The sequence below is a fragment of the Leucopleurus acutus genome (assembly GCF_964270905.1).
Source record: "Leucopleurus acutus genome assembly, chromosome: 12".
NCBI lineage: Eukaryota > Metazoa > Chordata > Mammalia > Artiodactyla > Delphinidae > Leucopleurus > Leucopleurus acutus.
In genome coordinates, this window is record NC_139154.1 from 47,226,601 (window position 1) to 47,249,749 (window position 23,149).

At 39.1% G+C, this 23,149-nt stretch overlaps 1 protein-coding gene across 1 annotated transcript in view; it reads right to left on the minus strand.

Annotated features, from left to right (window-relative positions):
• ASXL2 (ASXL transcriptional regulator 2) overlaps positions 1-22,000 on the minus strand; it is a 135,050-nt gene extending 113,050 nt beyond the window's left edge. The window contains exon 1 of the mRNA XM_082852153.1: positions 21,696-22,000. Within this exon, the coding sequence (XP_082708279.1) occupies positions 21,696-21,752 (57 nt within the window). The 5' untranslated portion in view covers positions 21,753-22,000. The remainder of the gene's footprint in view (positions 1-21,695) is intronic.
• Between the last annotated feature and the right edge of the window lie 1,149 nt (positions 22,001-23,149).

The following is a 23,149-nucleotide window of genomic DNA, read 5'->3' on the forward strand; positions in this document are numbered from 1 at the left end:
AAGCAGGGATATAAGTTTTTTTCTCAAGATGATTAGATTTCAACATTACCTGTTTACTGAATTCTTAGATATACCTGACTCCCTTGGGGCTTTCACATCTATTCTCTTCACCAGTCTTTTCTAGTTCCACATCATTGCCATCTTGCTTTAATCACTGTATCTTGCTATACATGTTAATCTCTAGTAATATAATTTATGCCTCACTACACTTCTTTAAAAAAAATATATTCTAGGGCTTCCCTGGTGGCGCAGTGGTTGAGAGTCCGCCTGCCAGTGCAGGGGACATGGGTTCGTGCCCCGGTCCGGGAAGACCCCACATGCCGCGGAGCGGCTGGGCCCATGAGCCATGGCCACTAAGTCTGCACGTCCGGAGCCTGTGCTCTGCAGTGGGAGAGGCCACAACAGTGAGAGGCCCGCATACTGCAAATATATATATATATATATATATATTCTAACCCAAATGAACTTTTGATTTGTCAGAGTGGAATTGCTTTACCTTTTAAATTTACTTGACAAGAACTAAAATCTTCATCATAATGATTCTTCCAATCCAGGTGCAAACTGGCTCTCTTCAATTTTTCCATCCTTTCCCAGAATTTTTATTTTCTTCACCTAGATCCTGTATATTTCTTATTCAACATATTACTAAATATATTTTTCATAGTATTTTTGTTAATTATTGGTATATAGGAACTCTATTTATATGTTTACTTAACAATCACCTTTCTGAACGCTTATGTAAATCTCTAACAGGTTTTTAGTTGATTCTTTTGGGATTTCTAAATAAGCAATCATAATATCTGCAAACAGCAATACTTTTTTTCTTCCTTACACCTCATTTATTTTTCATGCCTAACTACACTGGCTACAACTTCTAAAACAATGCTAAATAAAAGTAGTGATAGCAAGTTTTCTTGTTGTAGTTCTAATTTTTCCACTGTTTGTCTCTAGTGTTTCACCACCATTATCATGCTGGCGGTTAGGCTAAAACAGTCTTTATGTTATAAAAGCATCTTTCTGCCCAAACTCAAAAAAAAAAAAAAAAGTGGTCAGGTAATGGAAGTTTTGTTGTGTCATATTTTTTTTTTTTTTTAAAAAGGGCAATATGCTGAGTTTATTTCCACTATTCCCAAGACTACTATTTTAGGAGGAAAATAAATTTAAGTAAACCAAACACAGAGTCAATTATATCTAAGTCACCCATATAGAGAAAGAAATTCTACTTAAGCTTACCTGCCTGGGTATGTATGTGTTTTAACACTTCCTTTTAACTGAAAGGTTTTAAACAGATATTGAATTTAAATAACTGCTTTTTTGACATGTGAGATAATCATATAGCTCATACCTGTTAGGTAACACTAGGTGCTATAACCAAATCCCAAAATTTCATTAGCTTAACACAATACAATTATTATTCAGTTATAAACAGTTATTCATCTGTGAACTAAATTATTAACAGTTCAGTGCAGCTGGTTTCTATTCAGTAGGCACACCCTGCTCTTAAATACCTTGACCCAGAAGTGACACACATTATTTATGCTGATATTTCACTTTAAAAATAGTCACTTGGCGGGGCTTCCCTGGTGGCGCAGTGGTTGGGAGTCCGCCTGCCGATGCAGGGGACACGGGTTCGTGCCCCAGTCTGGGAGGATCCCACATGCCGCGAAGCCGCTGGGCCCGTGAGCCATGGCTGCTGAGCCTGTGCGTCCAGAGCCTGTGCTCCGCAACGGGAGAGGCTACAACAGCGAGAGGCCAGCGTACTGCCAAAAAAAAAAGAAGTCACTTGGCACCACCTACATACAAGGTAGTCTAGAAAATAAAATCCTTGCCTAGGGAGCTGGGCAAGTACCCATCTTTACATATAGTTTCTCATTTTTGACATCTCTACATATAGTTTTCTCATTTTTGACCTAATAATTTGATGATAATTTTCTAAAAACAAAGGAGCTTTGCGTTCCTGGAATAATTAATTCTCATTAATCGTGGTGTGTTGTTTTATTATACTGCTGTATTTACAATTTACATACACAAGTGCTTAGTAAAATTAGCCTGTTTTCCTTTTTTTGTCCTATTTGTTATCATGTTTTGATTTGAGTTAGCTAGCATTGCTTCTGCTATATATGTGGTAGGTGTTCAATACTTTAACAGTAAAACCGCTATCCCGTCAGAAGGGAAGTCAGACACAATTTCAACAATACTTGATCCAACAGACATATAGATCCTAGTTGCCATAATACAGACAGAAGTAATTTACTGTAGAAATACAGCATAAAGAACACTGAAAAAACCAGGAAGCTAATATATTCTGAATAATGGCTGTGTTAAAACTTAATATAAAAATGTCATAATTTTCCGAAAGCCTCTGAAGGACTTTACAAATTTTTTTGTTGAAACCTTGGCTATTCCCTGCAACAGAGAAGGATGATACCCCATGGAAACTACCTTCCACAGGCCAGTGCCAATCCAGAATCATTCCAGAAGTCCTTGAGTCATCTAGGCAGGACATGCAGTATGAGAGGAGCTGGAAAGCAAATTGTAACAAGAAGATAGGAAAATCTACCAAGAATTCTAGGCAACAGTCTAGCCCTAGCAATAAACACGTTGCCTCCCTGATTTCATCGCCTACATCTCTCTTCCTCAATCACATTACTTTAGCTACGCTGGCCTCCTCACAGTTCCTAGACCAAGACAGGCACACTCCTGCCTCAGTCTTTACACTGACTGCTCCCTCTGTGTAGAATGCTCTTTCCCTGAGTATCTGCAAAGTTTGCTCCTTCACCTCCTTCAAATGTTTGGTCAAAAGTCAGCTTCTGGCCGCGGCAGTGAGAGGCCCGCGTACGCGGCTGGGCCCGAGGCCGCGGCAGTGAGAGGCACGCGTACCGCAAAAAAAAAAAAGAAAAAGGAAAAAAAAAAAAAAAAAGTCAGCTTCTCAGTGAGGCCTTGCCTGAATACCCAATTAAAATTGCAAACTACTCCAAACTCGCCCAGCATTCCCCAGCCATCTTGCTTAATTTTTTTCCCATAGCACTTACCTCTAACAAAACATATACTTTATTTATTTACCATGTTGTCTGTCTTCCACCGCCATCCACAAATTAAGTTCCATACAGACAGGGATCTTTTCTTTTCTCCTGTTTTGTTCACTGCTACATCCACATGCCTGGCATACAGTAAGTCCTCAATAAACATTTAACTAAATTAAATGTTCCATGTATTGAATCTCCAATGATATGACATTGAGATTTGGTGTTTGCAAACTGATCCTATCCTAAGCCAACCTAAGACACTCACCAAAGAACCACTCCTTCCATTAGCTTACAAAGCTAAGAACCTGATTTTTTTTTTAATTGACAATATTTATAACAATACTATGTCCCTTGGTCTCTATATGGAGAAAGTCAGAAAAGGTTTCAGAAGAAAATGTTATCTCCACCCCACCCCAGTGTACATTAGTTTGGAGCCTTCCTTCACTTTACAGCAGCCATGTCTTCTTCATCTCCATTTTGTCTACCTTTCAAAGGAAATTTTAAAACAAACAAAAAAACCCTCATGTTACAAAGGGAGGTTGGTAAAGGGAGGGTGCGGTGACAAAGTAAACAGAGGGAGAAATCCAAATTTTATAGGGAAAACTTCAGGCTAATATGTATACGTTTAAGTACTTATATTTTAAACTTTTCTAGCCGTGTAAGGCAATATTATTCTATTACAGATGAACTTCCCAGCTATCTCTCTATAACTTCTACACAAAAAATGTTAGCTTTAAAATGTATCCACTATGGGGCAAAACTAATCTCATGTACTGCTGGTGGCATTATAAATTAGTACAACCCTTAAATAAAGCAGTATAACACATAGCAAATTACAAGTAACTGTATTTCTAATCTTTCCACAGGAAATACTCCAAAATATAGGATGGGTTCCAATTCCAGGTAAGATGGGGTAAGCATATTCCACCCTATCACTCCCAAAGAATGTAGCTATAAAACCTGAATGGAGCAGCTAAGGATTCTGCAAAGTAAATGGTTTCATCTCAAGATCACTAGAGCATTCACCAAGAATGAGAACATTCTGGGTCATAAAACACACTTCAATAAATTTAAAAGAATAGAAATCGTGCCATGACTGCTCCCAGGCCACAGTGGAATTAAACTAGAAATCAGTAACAGAAAGATACCTGGAAAAATCCCAAACTATATGGACATTAAACAACATACTTCTAAATAACATATGAGTTAAAGAAGAAGTCTCAAGAGAAGTTTTAAAATATCATAACTAAATGAAAATACAACTTACCAAAATTTGTGAGATACAGGAAAGGCAGGGCATAGAAAGAGATTTACAGCATTGAATTCATATTAGAAAAGAAAAAGATCTAAATTCAATAATCTAAGCTTCCATCTTAGGAAACTAGAAAAAGAGGAGCAAATTAAATCCAAAGTAAGCAGAAGAAAGAAATAATAAAAATTAGAGCAGAAACGTGAAGCTGAAAACAGGAAACCATAGAGAAAAATCAACAAAACTAAAAGCTGGTTCTCTGAAAAGTTATAGTCAGTAAGCCTAAAGCTTTAAAATAAAAAAAAAAAGAAAGAAAGAAAAATTACTAGTATCAGAAGTGAAAGAGAGGACATCACTGCAGACCCCATGTGCAGTAAAAGAATAAAGGAATATTATGCCCACAAATTTGACAACCTAGATAAAACGGACCAATTCCCTGAAAGACATAATCTGTCAAAACTTGACAAGAAGAAACAATCTAAAAAAATCAATGATTAATTAATAATCCTCCAAAATAGGCTAAGGTAGATTCACTGGTGAATTCTACCAAACATTATAAGGCAGAAATTATACCAATTCTCTAAATTTTTTTTTCCAGAAGAACCCGAGGGAATACTTTCTAACTCATTCTGAGGCCAACAATACCCTAATATCAAAACCAGACAAAGACATTATAAAAAAAGAAAACTGCAGACCAATGATCTCTTGTTAACACTGATGCAAAAATCCTCAACAAAATACATATTAGTAAATCAAATCTAACGAAGTATGTATGTATGTTTTATTCATTCATTCATTCATTTATAGCTGCGTTGGGTCTCCACTGCTGCATGCGGGCTTTCTCTAGTTGCGGAGAACAGGGGCTACTCTTTGTTGCGGTGCGAGGGCTTCTCATTGCAGTGGCTTCTCTTGTTGTGGAGCACGGGCTCTAGGTGCACAGGCTCTAGGGCTCATGGGCTCAGTAGTCATGGCTCACGGGCTCTAGAGCACAGACTCAGTAGTTGTGGCTCGCAGGCTTAGTTGCTCCACAGCATGTGGGATCTTCCTGGCCCAAGCCTCGAACCCGTGTCCCCTGCATTGGCAGGAGGATTCTTAACCACTGGGCCACCATGGAAGTCCCAACAAAGTATTAATAAATAGTAGCAGGTAGATTGAGGAACACCTGAATGCAAAGTACCTCCAAACTGGCAATGATGTTAGCAATTTTTCCCCTCCAGTATCTCAATCTGAACTCAACACAGCCCAAAACCTGGAAATGGGCATCAGTGTGGAAAGAGAGTGTTCCATCAGGACAGGTGTCTCAAAATGCTCAGAGACAGAACAGAAACTTCCTCATTTTCTTTCTTTCTTCTATTTTTAATTTTCCCTGTTCTCTTGTACCTCAAACCCCAAGTAATCCTGTGGCAACAACAGCAACGGAGAAAGCAGATGCCCATAACTCTGAAGGAGGGAAATCTTCCCCTCCAATCAAAGGAACTATGCTCTTTTTCCCTCTCACGTCTCCTGCTGCTTGGCCTGATGGAGGCATAGTTGTAGGAAGTACACAGAGGAGTGGGATAAAAGAAAGCTCCAAATTTCTGGCCAAATAAATGAAAAAGGGGAGGCCCCAGGGAATCTGAAAGTACTGGGAAGACTGCAGAAAAAAGAAGTCAGGGAAGTGATCCCTTAAAGTTGCTTATGAACTCCTTGGCTAACACCTGAGCTGTGGATACATGGATTGAACACTAAAAAGTACAGAAAGTCTTTGAGAACTGACTATGGGATAGATGAAGGATCAGCAAACCTTTTCTATAAAGGACCATATAGTAAATTTAAGGTTTTGTGGGCCCAACAGTCTCTGTTGCAACTGCTTAACTATGACTATTACAGTATGAAAGCACCCACAAAAAATACATAAACAAATGGGCGTGGCTGCGTTCCAGTAAAATTTTATTTTTGAAAACAGGCAGTGGGCTGGATTTAGCCCACAGGCCATGGTTTCACAACCCATGGGCAAGACCACCACCCAAATCCCAGACAGTCCACTGATGGTACACACAGGGACAAATCCAAACATCACTAAAAAGGCTTTGAAAAGTTAACTGACGTTGAAACAACAACCCACAGAACAGACAACCCACAGGTCAGAACCTGAGGCCTGAACTCAATTCAGTCAACTACTTGCTAAAACAAAACTATTAACATTCTCCACAGAACTTAAACAAGACCCAGAGTGTCAATTATACAATATTCAAAATGGCCGGCATACAATCTAAATTTGGTATACAAGGAAAATCTCAGCTTGCTTAGGAAAAGAAAATAAAGACACAATCAAAATAACACTGATATTGGAAAAGTTTCACAAAGACTTTAAAGCAGCTATTATATATGACTCAAATGAACTTACTTACAAAACAGACTCACAGACATAGAAAACAAACTTATGGTTACCAAAGGGGAAAGGCGGTGAGGGAGGGATAAATTAGGAGTTTGGGAGTAGCAGATACAAACTACTATATGTAAAGTAGATAAAAAAAAAAAGTCTTACTATACAGCACAGGGAACTATATTCAATATCCTGTAATAAACCATAATGGAAAAGAATATGAAAACGAATATATATAAATATAGGGCTTCCCTGGTGGCGCAGTGGTTAAGAATTCACCTGCCAATGCAGGGGACATGGGTTCGAGCCCTGGTCCAGGAAGATCCCACATACCACTGAGCAACTAAGCCCATGGGCCACAACTACTTAGCCTGCACTCTAGAGCCCGTGAGCCACAACTACTGAAGCCCGTGCACCTAGAGCCCGTGCTCCACAACAAGAGAAGCCACCGCAATGAGAAGCCCGTGCACCGCAACAAAGAGTAGCCCCGGGTCGCCGCAACTAGGGAAAGCCCGCACGCAGCAACGAAGACCCAATGCAGCCAAAAATAATAAATAAATAAAATAAAGTATATAAATATAGATGCGGATAGCTGAATCACTTTGCCGTACACCAGAAACTGACACAACACTGTAAATCAACTATACTTCAATTAAAAAAAAAAAAAAAAGCACAAGCCACAACAAAGGAGCCCACCTGCTACAACTAAGACCCAGTGCAACCTAATAAATAAATAAAGCAGCTATTATAAAAATGCTCCAAGGGTTAACACGCTTGAAATGAAGGGAAAGATACAAAGTTTCAGCAAAGTAGAAGATATAAAGAAAAACCAAACGGAATTTTTTTTTTTTTTTTTTTTTTTGCGGTACGCGGGCCTCTCACTGTTGTGGCCTCTCCCGCTGCGGAGCACAGGCTCCGGACACACAGGCTCAGCGGCCATGGCTCACAGGCCCAGCCACTCCGCGACATGTGGGATCCTCCCGGACCGGGGCACGAACCCACGTCCCCCGCATCGGCAGGCGGACTCTCAACCACTGCCCCACCAGGGAAGCCCCAAACGGAAGTTTTTCAACTGAAAAATAACCAAACCAAAACAAAACGTCACTGGATGAATCAATAACAAAAGAGTAAACATGAAAATAAACAGAAATTATCTAATGATTAAATTTAAAAAATAAACCCTTACTCAAAATTTAAAAATTTGTGTGCCAAAGGACATACCAAGAAAGTGAAAGAACAACCCACAGAATGGAAAAAATATTTGCAAATAATGTGTCTGATAAGGGACTTGTATGCAGTATATAAAGAATTCTTAGAAATCAGCAAAAAGACAAATAATCCAATTTTTAAATGGGCAAAGGATATGAATAGATATTTCTCAAAAAAAGATATACAAATGGCCAGTAAGTATATGAAAAGATGCTCAATATCATTTTTCATTAGGAAAATACAGTTTGCATCCCCTAGAACGGATATAATTATTTTAGGGAAAAAAGGAAAACAACAAGTGTTGGCAAGGAGAAATTAGAACCCTCAAACATTGCTGGTAGTGCTGTAAACTTGTTCAGCTGATACGGTAAACAGTTTGGTAATTCCTCAAAAAGTTAAACATAGAGTTAACATATGGCCTAGCAATGCCCCTCCTATATACCAAAAAGAATTAAACATATGTTGACACAAAAAGTTGTACATGAAATGTTCATGGCAGCATTATTCATAATAGCCAAAAAGTATAAACAATCCAAATAACCATCAACTGATGAAGAGAAAAGGTGGTATATCCATATGATGGAATATTATTCAGCCATAAAAAAGATACATGCTACAATATGGATGAATTTTGAAAACATTATGCTAAGTGAAAGAAGCCATACACAAAAGACCACATGCTGTACGACTCCATTTACATGAACTGTCCAGAATAGGCAAACCCACAGACACAGAAAGTAGATTAGTGGTTACCAGAGGCTGGTAGGAGGGGAGAATGAAAAGTGACCACTAATAATAATAAAGATAGTAAATATCAATAAGAGTGAAAATAGAAAAAGAGAAAAAAATTAATGAAACCAAAAGCTTGTTCTTTCAATTGATTAAAAAAAAAACTGGTAAATCTCTAGCAGAAAAAAATGGGAAAAGACAAACTACCAGTTATCAAGAATAAAGAGGGGATATATTACTACAGACTCTATGAACAATAAGGGAATACTACAAACTACAGACAAACTCAACAACTTAAACGAAATGGACCAATTCCTGGAAAACCACAAACTACTCAAACTTACCCAAGAAGACACAGATAACCTGAATAGCTCTACAATTATACAAGAAATTGAATTTATAGTTAAAAGGCTTCCACAAAAGAAATCTCCAGACCCCAGAATGTTTCACTGGTGAACTCTATCAAACATTTAAAGAAGAAATAACACTAGTTCTACATACAGTTCATTCTCATTATTCACAATAGTTATGTTCTATAAAGTCACCATGAAAACTAAATTAGCAAATACTGAAGCACCGCTCCTAGATGAAATACAGAGTTAGGTTCCTGCAAGCCTCTGGTCATATTTTTGGCAACTGATCGATACATAACCTTGTCTTTATGTGTGTTTCTGTTTAAAGATATTTAATACATATTATTGACTCACTGACTTTGAACTCATGGCCAAAAGCACTGCAACTCATGCCTAAACAAAGTTTATCTAACAGAGGTATTTTTCTCCATGAGGCACATCACAGCTTTCTTGCACTTAAGAATACTAGACACAAAGCGAGAGAGTGGCATGGACATATATACACTACCAAACGTAAAACAGATAGCTAGTGGGAAGCAGCTGCATAGCACAGGGAGATCAGCTCGGTGCTTTGCGACCACCTAGAGGGGTGGGATAGGGAGGGTGGGAGGGAGGGAGACGCAAGAGGGAAGAGATATGGGAACATATGTATATGTATAACTGATTCACTTTGTTATGAAACAGAAACTAACACACCATTGTAAAGCAATTATACTCCAATAAAGATGTAAAAAAAAAAAAGAATACTAGATAGCACTTCAGTACTATACTTGGGAGCCATTTTAAATAGTGAGAGCACCAACAAAAACCACAAAAATGCAAACACCATTGCACTGAATAGACCACAAAAAGGACACATTTTCACTATGAGAGCTGAAATGAAAAGGCAGAAGATCACCTTGTTCAACTTCAGCAGAGACCTCAGTGTCAGGTGACAACTGCTTTGCCACTCAGCAAATGTCCATGAATGGACAAAAGTGCCGAGCACTGTCTGGGGTTAGGGGTACATTTTCGCAAGCAGGTGAATTCACAAATACACTTGCCCCTCGAACAACACAGGTTTAACCGCACAGGTGCACTTATATGTGCAATGTTTTCAACAGTAAATACTACAGTACTACACGATTCAAGGGGGTTGAACCTATGGATGAGGAACCATGGATATGGAAGAACCGCTCATATGGAGGGCCGTCTACGAATTACTCAAGGATTTTTGACTGTGCAGAGGGTTGGCGCCCCTAACACCTGAGCTGTTCAAGGGTCAACTGTACTGAATCCACGAATAGTGATGATCAACTATAATCTCTTTCAGGAAATAGAATAGGAAGGAAGACTTCCTTTTTTATGAGATCAGCACTATCCTGATACCAAAGCCAGACAGAGACAATAGAGGAAAACTACAAATTAATATCCCTCATGAACATAACCATAAATGTCCTCAACACATCCAATCTGGCAATGTATAAAAAGTGTAATACACCACAACCAAGTGAGGTTTCTTTCCCCAGGAATGCAAGGCAATTCAAAATTTGAAAATCCATGTAATCCACCATATTAAAAGTCTAAAAAGTAAAGCAAATGATCAATTGATTCAGAAAAAGCACTTGACAAAATTCAACATCCACTCATGACAAAAACTCTCAGCAAACTAGAAATAAAAGGGAACTTTCTCAACCTGGTAATAAGTGTTCACAAAAAATATACAGCTAATAGGAAACATTTTCATTAAACCCTTGTCATTTGCTACCACCTCTTGTCTGCCAGGAAACAGACCTGGGAAATACACATGAAGTAAATCCAATACTAAATGAAAGATTGGAAAAGATGCCCTTCTTGCCGCCCACCCATCTGTTCTCAAGGTGTGACTTTCCTATCACAAACTTGTAATAGGTTTTCTCCTGGCAAAACTATTCTTACCTTTTATCAAATAAATATATCAATATTTAATGGTGTTGTCACAAATATTTAATGATGTTTTCACAAAAAGCATCATGGAACCCAGAGCCACTGTGGTGCACAACTCCAGGAAGCAATATTCACACAAATACAATATGTAAATACGAATGGTTCCCCTGGAGTTGTGCAACAGATTCCTGACTGATTCTACCACCTCAACAAACCTGAAGACCAGCGGCACACAGGATAGTAGAATGGAAAGAACAGTGGTGTGAGAATTCAGAGAAAAGAAAAATCAACATGACCTAGAATAACTGGGGAAAGGATTTACTTTCTTTTTTCCTCTCAAGAATCATACAATACTGTTGTGTTGAAGAGCATTCCAGAACCTCCTGTATTTATGAAAACTTTAGGAGACTGGCAGAACTTAATACATAGGCTTCTGTTGGAGACCTGTAAGTGGGATAGATGTACAGAGAATAGGTATAAAATGAGAAAAAAAAAGTGTACTCCCACCCATCCTTCTAACTCAAGAGAGCCCCACTCTAACCCTTATAACCTCACCATAGCTAGATTCTTCAGCTCTCTACAATACACCCCACAAATGGCCCAAAACACAGATGTTATTGCCTGCATAAAAACTCTCTACAACTAGAATAAAAATATTTGTCTGCCCAATTTGTACAACTCACAACATTTTAGTCCCAGCTTACCTTTTCTGGCCTTTTCTTTTACTACACTTCACAATACTCAAAGGTAAATAGCATGCATACAACATATGCTGCATGTTTTCAGCCTTTCTTCTGCCTGGAATACCCTTATCCACATTTACCCCTGAATACCCAGGCCAAACCCTCCCTGAGACCAACCTTACCATGTTCCCTCCTCCACCAAATTTCAGTAATACTTTTAGTTTGCTATTATACAGCCTCAACAACACAAATTTATTTTTTGATTATATTTTGTTATAAAAGGTGAAAACAATACAAAGTTATCTCACAGTTCTCTGCGTCAGGATTCTGGGCATGGGTTAACAGGGTCTTCTACTTAAGGTCTCACTGAGCTGAAACTGAAGTGACAGCTGGGACTGTGAACTTATCTGAGGCTTGGGCTTGTATTCTTTTCCAAGCTTACCAGGAAGCTTACTTGTTGGCAGGTTTTAGTCCCTTTCTATTTTCTTGCTGACTTTTGGCCAGGAGCCATTCAGCAACCAGAGGCTGCCTGCCATTCCTTGCCACAGCAGTTCACAAAGTATAAGTCAAGAGAGTGAGATTTGGGGCAGAATCTCCTAAAGCATGAGATGGATCTTTCAGTGGGTTCCCAAACTTGTCCATAGCTAGGTTAGGTCTCTGTGTGATTCCACAGTGACCTTGGGAAACAAGTGGCAAATGGGGTCCCTGAGGTTAGAGGCTTTTCGTTAGAACTGTTTCAAACCTCTGCACCCATTTGCTAAGAAATAACATCTTTACAATATTTAGTTTTCCCATTCAGAAACATAAAATGATCTACATTTACTAATTTTTCAGTAATATTAACAAACAGTGCTTACAACATACTAGGCATTGTACAAAGAACTTTTCACACATTCTAGCCTAATCACCTAACACTTCAAATGGTAAATTCTATTGTTATCTCTATTTTACAGTTTGGGGAAATTGAGAACGCTTAGTGTAATCCCTACAACTCCAAATGTGGCTCTTAGACCAAACCACCAGCATCACCTGTGAACTTTTTACAAATGCAGAATCTCTGGCTACACTGCAGACCTACTGAATAATAATCTACATTATAATAAGCTCCCCAGATGATTCTTTTACACATTAATGTTTGAGCACTGGTTTAAAGAACTTGTTCAAGCTGACATAATAAACTCAATAAAGATCAGATCCAGATTGTTAAGCTAATTCCCAAGTTGCTATTAAAAATAGTCCTGGGACTTCCCTGGTGGTCCAGTGGTTAAGACTCCGCGCTCCCAATGCAGGGGGCACAGGTTCGAACCCTGGTCGGGGAACTAAGGTCCCTCAGGCTGCATCGCTCAGCCAAAAAAACAGTCCTATGTTCCTCATTGTGTCTTTCATAGGTGATTAATGATACGCATGAAAAGTGTTCTTCTATTATCTTTATCTTGTAATCCATCTCTTTTTGACATCTTCTTTCTCCCTCTCTCTCTCTCCCCCACACACAAACAATGTAAAAGAGAAAACCTTTCCTAAAATATCAACCCATTTCATGGGTACCATCCATTTAAACTTACAAAATTTGTCAGAACCACTCAAATCATATAGGAAACTAATCACTATAAATCAATAGCAACACATTTAAATTTTTATGTTACTATTTAGAATAAGTCACTAACACCATTAAGCACTTTATTTGAAACTGAATATGGCTAAACCAGCTACTGAATAATTCAGACATCAGTGGGTTAAAGATTCAAGATGATGTGGGCCATCCCAAGCTGTGAACTCCAATGAAAGTCCATTCTAAATGTAGTATCAACTGCTAAATGTCAGCAGCCAAAGAATTTTCAAATGAAAAGTCTTTCACAACGTAATTTTTTACTAAAACATAGATCAAATTACTGAGAAGACGCTATAATTAATAAGGTTTACAATGTCCCTTGATGCCCAGGACTAAGTACATCTGTATTTACCATTAACCTATTTTAGTTTTTGTCAAGCAAGGTCAGAAGTAAGAATTATCACAGAAACTTCCCTATGTCCAAATGTAATTCAAAAGGGTCTTGGGAGGCAAATACCTTGGTGTGTCTTGAAGTAACATTCTTTCTTTCTTTTTTCCACAAAAAAGATATTCAACAAGTTTTCCTGGCAAACAATACTTAATATAGTTGACTAATTTTACTCAAATTGTGCTCTCTTGAATGTGAGAACAGTGTCTTCTCTTTTATATCCAATAAAAAAAGGTGAACAAAGATTTAGCACTCACGTACAAGAAAGCAAGTTAAGCTCTGCAGGTAGAAACATTTAGAAGTCTCTGCCTTCAAGGAGCACAGACTTACTAACATATATAAACTGAATTTCCTCCTACTTGTTCACAGTAAAATATGTATTTTATTTGGGGAAGATATACCTTCACAGCTAATCATTTTCTTTAAAAGCACTCAACTTATAATCTTTGAGAAAGCTTTTCTTAATAGGACTCAAAACCTAGAAAAGCATGAAAGGTAAAGATTGGTAAATTTATTTACATTAACAGAAAAAATGTTGGGCTTCCCTGGTGGCGCAGTGGTTAAGAAACTGCCTGCCAATGCAGGGGACACGGGTTCAAGCCCTGGTCCAGGAAGAACCCACATGCCGCACAGCAACTAAGCCTGTGTGCCACAACTACTGAGCCTGCGCTCTAAAGCTCGCGAGCCACAACTACTGAGCCTGCATGCCACAACTACTGAAGCCCACACGCCTAGAGCCCGTGCTCCGCAACAAGAGAAGCCACCGTAATGAGAAGCCTGTGCACCATAACGAAGAGTAGCCCCCAATCGCCGCAACTAGAGAAAGCCCGCGCGCAGCAACAAAGACCCAACACAGCCATAAATAAATAAATATTTTAAAAAACATAAAAAATGTCTGCAGAATTAAAAAAAACTGCATAAATCAAGTCAAAAGCCAAAAATGGGAAACAGATCTGTGACACATATGACAAAGGGCCAGTTTCCTTAACCTACAAATCACTCTTAGAAATTAGTATAAAAACGACCAGGAAGCAAAAAAAAAAAAAGTGCAAAAGATCTGAATAGACAAATTTACTGAAAAATATACAAACAGTCAATAAGCGTAGGAAGTTACTCTATAATAGTAGCCACTAAACAAATGTGGCTATTTAAGCTTAAATGAATTAAAATTAAATAAAATTCAAAATTCAGTTCCTTCATCAAACTATCCACATTTCAAGTGTTCAATGGCCACATGTGACTAGTGGCTTAGTGCACTGGACAGCACAGATATAGAACATTTCCATCAAGTTCTAATGAACAAAATAACAAAAGAAATGCTTTGTTAATATATCAAAATGGCAGAGTAACGACTGATAGATTTCTTGGATAACAGAGAAAAGTGGAAAGAAACAAGAACCTTCAAAATTTTGGAGGGGAATATAAACTGCCACTAACTCAAGTTCACAAACTCTTTATCTTAACTATTCCATTCACACAAATGTACATCCACATACGCCCAGATATATATACTGAAGTATCTGTTACAAAAGGGGAAAAAAAACTATAAATGACTATTTTAAATGATGGTACATCTAAAAACAATGGAATATTAAGAAATCATTAAGAAGAATGAAACAGATACATAAGTAATGGCATTAAAAGGCATTCTTGACATCCATAAAGAATGCAAATTGAAGAACTGTACATAAAATATAGATAGCTATACATGTTTATACATATTTCTACATACAAGTTTAAAAGTACAGAAAGCTGTTTTCAGACTATCAACTATAACTATAGTTAATTTGTTTGGTAACTAAATTATTTTCAATATTTGTGTATGCAGACTTTCACTTAATCCCTATTTTCAGTATAGTGACTCATTCAAGACTAAATCTCTACATACTGCTGTTCTTTTTTTTAAATAACGAGCCTATATAACTGTAACAGTAACTCAATTTAAACACTATTGTTTTTAAGTCATATCTAAAGAGTTCTAAAACTAAGTATATTCAATAACCTTTTAAAAAACACTATAACATGATAAATCAAACTGTACTAAAAATACTAAATTGCACAATACTACAATACTATAAACTATGAGGATGGCCTCTATGAGATATGGGAAGAAAGAAAACAGAACTAGAGGGGCATTCAGAGGCTCTTGTAAAAAGGACAAAGATAGCAGGTTTTAACAAACCTTACTGATCAGTTCCCTGTAGTTATATCTTCCACACACAGTGGCCTCCTCCCAGACAGCTTTTGTAGTGAAAATATAATGCCCTTTCACTGACAGCAAAATTGTACAGCCTTTTAAAAGTAGATTTTGTGGATGAGGAAACAGAAAGGACTTCTGCAAATCTGACATCATTTTCTCAGCTCCTGTCATAATTCTAGGAGATGCAGCAGCAGCACCTCTCACAGAAATATGTGTTCAAAAAAGATTTTTTTTTCCCTTCCTTTTCCTTAATTTCTGGGCTTTCAAGACAGGATCATGAGAACAGGACAGAAGGAAAGATGAACCGAAAATAATACAAAATTCAAGATCAAAACACAGGGGAACTTTACTTCAACATTAAGGCAAGAATGAAAATCGCTCAAGCAAAGAATGTTACATCAAATCACTGAGCACAAACAGATTTGCAGATAGCAATTTCATAAATGTATCTCTTATAATTTTATGTCAGTTATACCTCAATAAAGCTGAAATTAAAAATAATGTAGGGGGCTTCCCTGGTGGCACAGTGGTTGGGAGTCCGCCTGCCGATGCAGGGGACACGGGTTCGTGCCCCGGTCCGGGAGGATCCCACGTGCCGCGGAGCGGCTGGGCCCGTGAGCCATGGCCGCTGAGCCTGCGTGTCCGGAGCCTGTGCTCTGCAACGGGAGAGGCCACAACAGTGAGAGGCCCGTGTACCGCAAAAAAAAAAGAAAAAATTAATAATAATAATAATGTAGGGGCTCCCCTGGTGGCGCAGTGGTTAAGAGTCTGCCTGCCAATGCAGGGGACATGGGTTCAATCCCTGGTCCAGGAAGATCCCACATGCTGCTGAGCAACTAAGCCTGTGCGCCACAAATACTGAGCTTGTGCTCTTGAACCTGCGAGCCACAACTACTGAGCCCACGTGCCACAACTACTGAAGCCCACGCGCCTAGAGCCCATGCTCCACAACAAAAGAAGTCACCCCAATGAGAAGTCCTCACACCACAACGAAAAGGAGCCTCCGCTCGCCGGAACTAGAGAAAGCCCATGGGCAGCAACGAAGACCCAATGCAGCCAAAAATAAATAAATAAACAAACAACATTACAAAAGAATAAATTTCTTTAATATGTTTTTCCAAGATGCAAACTCTCTCCTGGAGATTCTAATACAACTATAAATATAATACAAATACAGACATACAAGGACTCTGGCCTAGTCAATACAGATCCAAGAAGATATTACCAGGCCCGGCCATACTCCTAGCAGAAGAAAATTACTCATGGTAAAGATTAAGAGTACTGAAAATTTCTAAGTTAATACGTCTGTTTTTTCTAAAGTGTATTTTCAGATGTTTTTCTTTCTAATCATTACATATATTTTATCATTTTACTTTTAAGTAATTCTCTTCTGTTTTCAATACTTCCTCCATAAAATAATTAGCATATGAGAGTTACTCCTTTAATAGAAACTTTCTATTTTCCAACTTATTCCCTAAAGTTAAATGACTTTAGGTAAATAACATAAATAAAAACCTATGTGCTTTCAAAATAGTATTAACCACTAAGTGAAGTCTACATAGAAATACAAACATAAAAACAAACCACTTTTTCTTCAGTCTACAAATCGCATGCTAAAGATCTGCTGTGCTCCTCATCTCTAACACCCATACTTCACTTATACTTTGACCACTTCACTCCCCAAAGATTCGCAAAGGTACCTCTAGTGCAATCTCTAAGGTCTGCCTCTTTGCCTTTTGCATCTGCAATCACAACAAACTTGTCCTAAAAGGACATTTTTCCCTTTTAATGCTGCCCTAGTTGTGGTGGGTGACAAGAGAAAAATCAAAAAGAAAATGGTATCATTATATATACTATTATATACTATGTATATATACTATATACTATGTATACTATGTATATATACTATGATTATACTATTTCGAAAGCTCTGCTTTGCAAAAACAGCTAAATTCCTCAGGGATGTCACCAAATGTTTACATGATACAATGTTTTGTTTTGTTTTTTTAAAAAGAATGAGCAGAACTTTGAACATAGTTCTAAAGTTAATGTAATGGTTCTCAATATCTCTGGCTTACTACAAATTTTTCTATTTAAATTGCACCAAACACTATGCTACAGATCTCTCATCCAAATCACTTCATCACCACCATCATTGCCACCTTTAAAATTTAAAACATGTAATGGGAGTTCCCTGGTGGCCTAGTGGTTAGGATTCCAGGATTTCACTGCCATGGCCCGGGTTCAGTTCCTGGTTGGGAAACTGAGATCCTGCATGCCATGGGGCATGGCCAAAAATAATAATAATAATAAAATGTAAAACGTATAAGACTGTTAATTAAATACTTGAATAATGCTTTTTATAACTAGTGTATTTATATGAAACAAATATAAGATCAGTAGGGACACAATCCAGTGTAGTGAATGTGAATGAGCATTCAAGTTCAGTTGAATCTCAACCCCATTATTTCTCTGTCTGGTGTCCTTGGTTATTGGAAGTCTACACTCTACAAGTCTACACTCTACATTTAATCAGCCTTTTGGCATAATTTTATAATAATTATGAATCTTATTTTGCTTTTTCAGATTGTTCGTAGCAATCATATCAATTTGTATAGCTCTTTCACATACACACAACACCCCAAATCATGTATGTATATACATATATATTATTGAATGAATAATTTTATTTATCTGTTGCTATATCATTGGTCAGGAATACAACCCCATTTTAATAATGCTCCCTAAAACAGGATAGCTCTACAATGCAGGTAACAAGAACACAATGAAATAAGAAGCAGATACTGCCTATACTCAGTAAATAATTTTAATATATCCTTTCTGAAACTGTTACTAGAACATTTGACTTTAATGCCTATGAAATAAGTTTAAGACTTACTTCTCCTGGTCCTCTTGATCTTATAAATATACACAGTTTCCTAATTTAGGTCAAAGTTAAACTTTCCATTTGTCAAACCACTAATTTTCTGATCTCATTATTATGCATCTGAAAATATTAAAAGATTTACTTTTGCCTATCCCTTCCACATTTACTTCTACCTATTCCTCCTACAAACAGCAACCTTTTCAACACTGAGGTTTACTTTAATCCTTCATTTTACAGATGGCAAAACAAACAAAAAAGAGTAGAGTGTTCCAGAATGGCCATCATCAAAAAATCTACAAACAATAAATGCTGGAGAGGGTGTGGAGAAAAGGGAACCCTCTTGCACTGTTGGTGGGAATTAAACTGATACAGCCACTATGGAGAATAAGTCTGGAGGTTCCTTAAAAAACTAAAAATAGAACTACCATATGACCCAGCAATCCCACTACTGGGCATATACCCTGAGAAAAAATTCAAAAAGAGACATGTACCCCAATGTTCACTGCAGCTCTATTTACAATAGCCAGGACATGGAAGCAACCTAAGTGTCCATCGACAGATGAATGGATAAAGATGTGGCACATATAAACAATGGAATATTACTCAGCCACAAAAAGAAGCAAAATTGAGTTATTTGTAGTGAGGTGGATGGACCTAGAGTCTGTCATACAGAGTGAAGTAAGTCATAAAGAGAAAAACAAATACCGTATGCTAACACATATATATGGAAACTAAAAAAAAAAAAAAAGTGGTTCTGATGAACCTAGGGGCAGGACAGGAATAAAGACTCAGACATAGAGAATGGACTTGGGGATATGGAGAGGGGGAAGGGTAAGCTGGGACGAAGTGAGAGAGTAGCATTGACAGATATACACTACCAAATGTAAAATAGATAGCTAGCGGGAAGCAGCCGCATAGCACAGGGAGATCAGCTCTGTGCTTCGTGACCTCCTAGAGGGGTGGGATAGACAGAGTGGGAGGGAGGTGCAAGAGGGAGGGGATATGCAGATGTATGTATACTTATAGCTAATTCACTTTGTTATACAGCAGAAATTAACACAACATTGTAAAGCGATTATACTCCAATAAAGATGTTAAGAAAAAAAGAATAGAGTGTTTTCTAGATTTTGGCTACTAGAAAAAAGAAAAAAAGTTTTAGTGTCACCATTCTCTTTCTAAAATTCATTTTGATTTAGACTGAAGTCTTATACATTTGCCAGAATCAAATAAAAATACCAAGCCACTAACATACTAATCCCTTCAGAACTCAGAGCTCTATTGATTAAACTAGTCTTTACATCTTTTAAGTACTTCCACATAACTAGTTAAGGGTTGAAATGTTTATTATAAATGAGCAAATATACTAATTTATTATAGGAAAATCTAAACAGTAGATGCAAATTTTTCCTGTCACAATCTCTCAATGATTATTTTATCCAAAGAGATAATTCAAAAAGCACTCAGGACATTCTAGAGACTTAAAATTAATTAACATAATTAGAGTTGGGATCTGCTTACCTGTAAATAAAATTTACCATCCTTCTTTAAATAAAAGAGGTCCTGAGGTAGTATTGATCAAGTAGAACAAAGTAAAAGAGTCTTCTGTGAAGGACCAATTTCCCCACCACCCAAAAAAACTATTTCTAGAGTTTTTTCTTTAGAGAGAAACGACCAGCAGTCACAATTATGAAGATATATGGTTAAGTGAAGACACCCAACAAATAAAATGTGCTTTTATTTATTCACTTTCTTTCACAGTTCCAACTAAAGCACATACAAGTTGAAGACTCATCAACCCCCTAACACAAAACATTTACAAAACAAATGCCCAAGGTTTACAAAACAAATGTGTAAGATTGAATAAACAATAGGACCCAGATTGGGGGAAATAAACAAAAATGACTGGACGGTAATATACCAAATGTTAACAGAGCTCTGAGAAGTGAAATACATGATTTATTTCCTTCTTTATACTAAAATTCTATAATTTTCCACAAGTTTTCCCACAGTGAACATTTATTACTTTTCAGAAAACTCCCCTTTAAAAAATAAAACACAACACATAATAAAGGTTCATTTAGAAGGGCTCTCCATGTTGAATAAGTATTACTGACATGATTCACCATTAAAGATAATGCCTCCAGTCCTTCTCACTTCCCAACACTAAAATGCTGTGTTATATCCTATTACTTTTCTGCTGCAACCTTACTTTTCCAAACCTTTCATTTCTACATAGTGGACGCTTTTAACTTTTTCATAAAACATAACTTCTCATTCATCCTCAATACTCTATTTTTTAAAACCTACCTCTAAATTTCGTTACAATAAATTTAGGAGGAAAAAAAAAGATGCTTTTATCCACTAATTACAACTTCGTGAGGCCACCATCACTTTAGCTACGGAAAAGTCAAGGCCGGGTAAACTACAGGTCCCACCATGCATTGCTGCCTTGTTCAGAGTAGGTCTCTACGGAAACAGAAAAAAAAAATTCTACAAGTCCCACCTGTTACTTCGTTTCTAAACACCTCCTGCACTTTCAGCTCCAACAACAAACGTAAAACAAGAGCCTCGTGACCTCCGGCCTGAGCCGGGAGCCCAGACAGGCAAGGGGCCCGGGGTCAGGCGGCGTGTCTGCTATAGCGGGTCAATTCTACCCAGCTCCAGCGCTCCCCTCTTCTTTCCGGGGCTGGGTACACGCACAAGCCTTCTCCTATCTGCATCCAATGGGGGCTCTTCAGCCACACAAGGGAGAAGAACCGGTTACTGTGCAAGCCCAAGAGACTTCCCCATGCCGGGGCGGGGGCTACCACAGAGTGGGGGCGAGAGCGTCGTGACCCCGAGAAGCAGCTTCAAAACACCAAGAGGACTCGTCGCAGACGCAGGGAGAAGCCACAGCCCCGCGGTGACCCTCTTCCGCCGGGCGCCTCCATTCCCACAGGGACCACAAACCCGACACTAACCTCCGCCCTCACAGCGCGGTTTTGTGCCCCCTCAGCCGGGTCGCAGGGCCACTGACCTCCCTTCCCCTGCAACCGGCGGGCGGCGAGGGAACGAAATCCTCCCAGCCTTCCCGTCCGCTCCCTCCTCCTTACCGTCTTGGCGGCCTCCGCCCAGGTCCTGCCCTTCTTCCTACGGCCCTTTTCCCTCATGTCGGGTCTTGAACTGACTGGGAGGCTCCCGTGTCCGGGCTGCGGCCGCCCTCCCTGCCTGCTCTGCCCTGCGCTGTTTTTCCCGCGGTGCCGGGAAAGATGGGAGAAAGGGGAAGTCAGGCCGGAGGAGCACCCAAGCAGAGGAAGCGGCGGGGGTGGTGCGCGGGGGGCGGTCTATGGGGCGGCCGGTCCTCCTGCTGCCGTTACCACTGCTACCGCCGCTGCCATATTGGGTCCTTACTGTACAGGCAGCCGCTACGGTCATGTGACCGCTCCCGCGCGGCCGTCACTACTGTACGCAGCCGGCCGCGCGAACGAGCGCGCGCGCGCCCCAGCCTCCCGCGCGGGGATGCAGGGAGAACGAGCCGGCCAGCCGCCGCGCCTGGCCACTCCCCCGCCCTCCGCGCTCCGCCTCGCTTAGAGAGCATGCGCATCGGGGAGGTCCGACGCTACGCTGCGTCGGGCGTCTTGCGCTCTTGCCTACAGCGAAAACCTGCCTGCGGAAGCGGAACTTGATACGGCCCGGAAGGTTTATTGAGTGGATTTTGACCGCGTGCGGGGCGCCGCGGTGGCTGTAGAGACGGGGACCCTCGCAACTATCACTTTCAATAAGCCTCGAACTTTCATTTGTCCACGTTCATTTTTAGAAAGGTTATCTTTCTGAAGATTTACAGCAATTTTCGTCCACTTTTTTTACCCCATTTGATAGATGAAGCAATTTGAGATTGAGTGACGCCAAACTCACGAGTCTAGAATATGGTGAAGCCAAAAATCAAACTACGAGCTCAGAGTCCTTTCCGTCTCTCCAGAATGCCTCTCAGTCTTAGGTGACCTTTATTTTACGGCCACCAGTAACTACATTCACGCTTTTACATGTGAATGTCTCATCAAGGACACAAATGATGTCTTTTTTATCTTGGTGAGCTCGCTTCCTGGCACAGTGCCTGTACATATCAGTCGCCCAGTAAATATTTGCTGAATGACTCAGCTGTATCTGTGGTCAGAAACAATTATTTGTAGTGTCCATAACAGCCTCCTGAAAGATCCAGAATGTGGCATCTTCCGTCGCATTTCCATGTCTTTATACTTAAAAAAGTAAGGAATGTGTAGTAACGCCTACTAATCTCCCAAATCCACCTGCTTCCAGAAGCTGCTTCCGATCTACTAACTTACTATTTTCTAAAATAGGACTGAGAGTTGAGCTGTTTATTGGGAGAAAAGACCGTTGAGAACAATACTTAACTTGGAGTCCATGGATAGGTTTCAGAAGTTTATGAACCCCCTAAAATTATGGGCAATATTTTGTGTGTTGTGCATTTTCTGAGAAGAGGATTCATAACTTTTCCTCAAATTTTAAAAGGGGTCTGTTACACGCACACAAAGTCTTAATAGGGAGT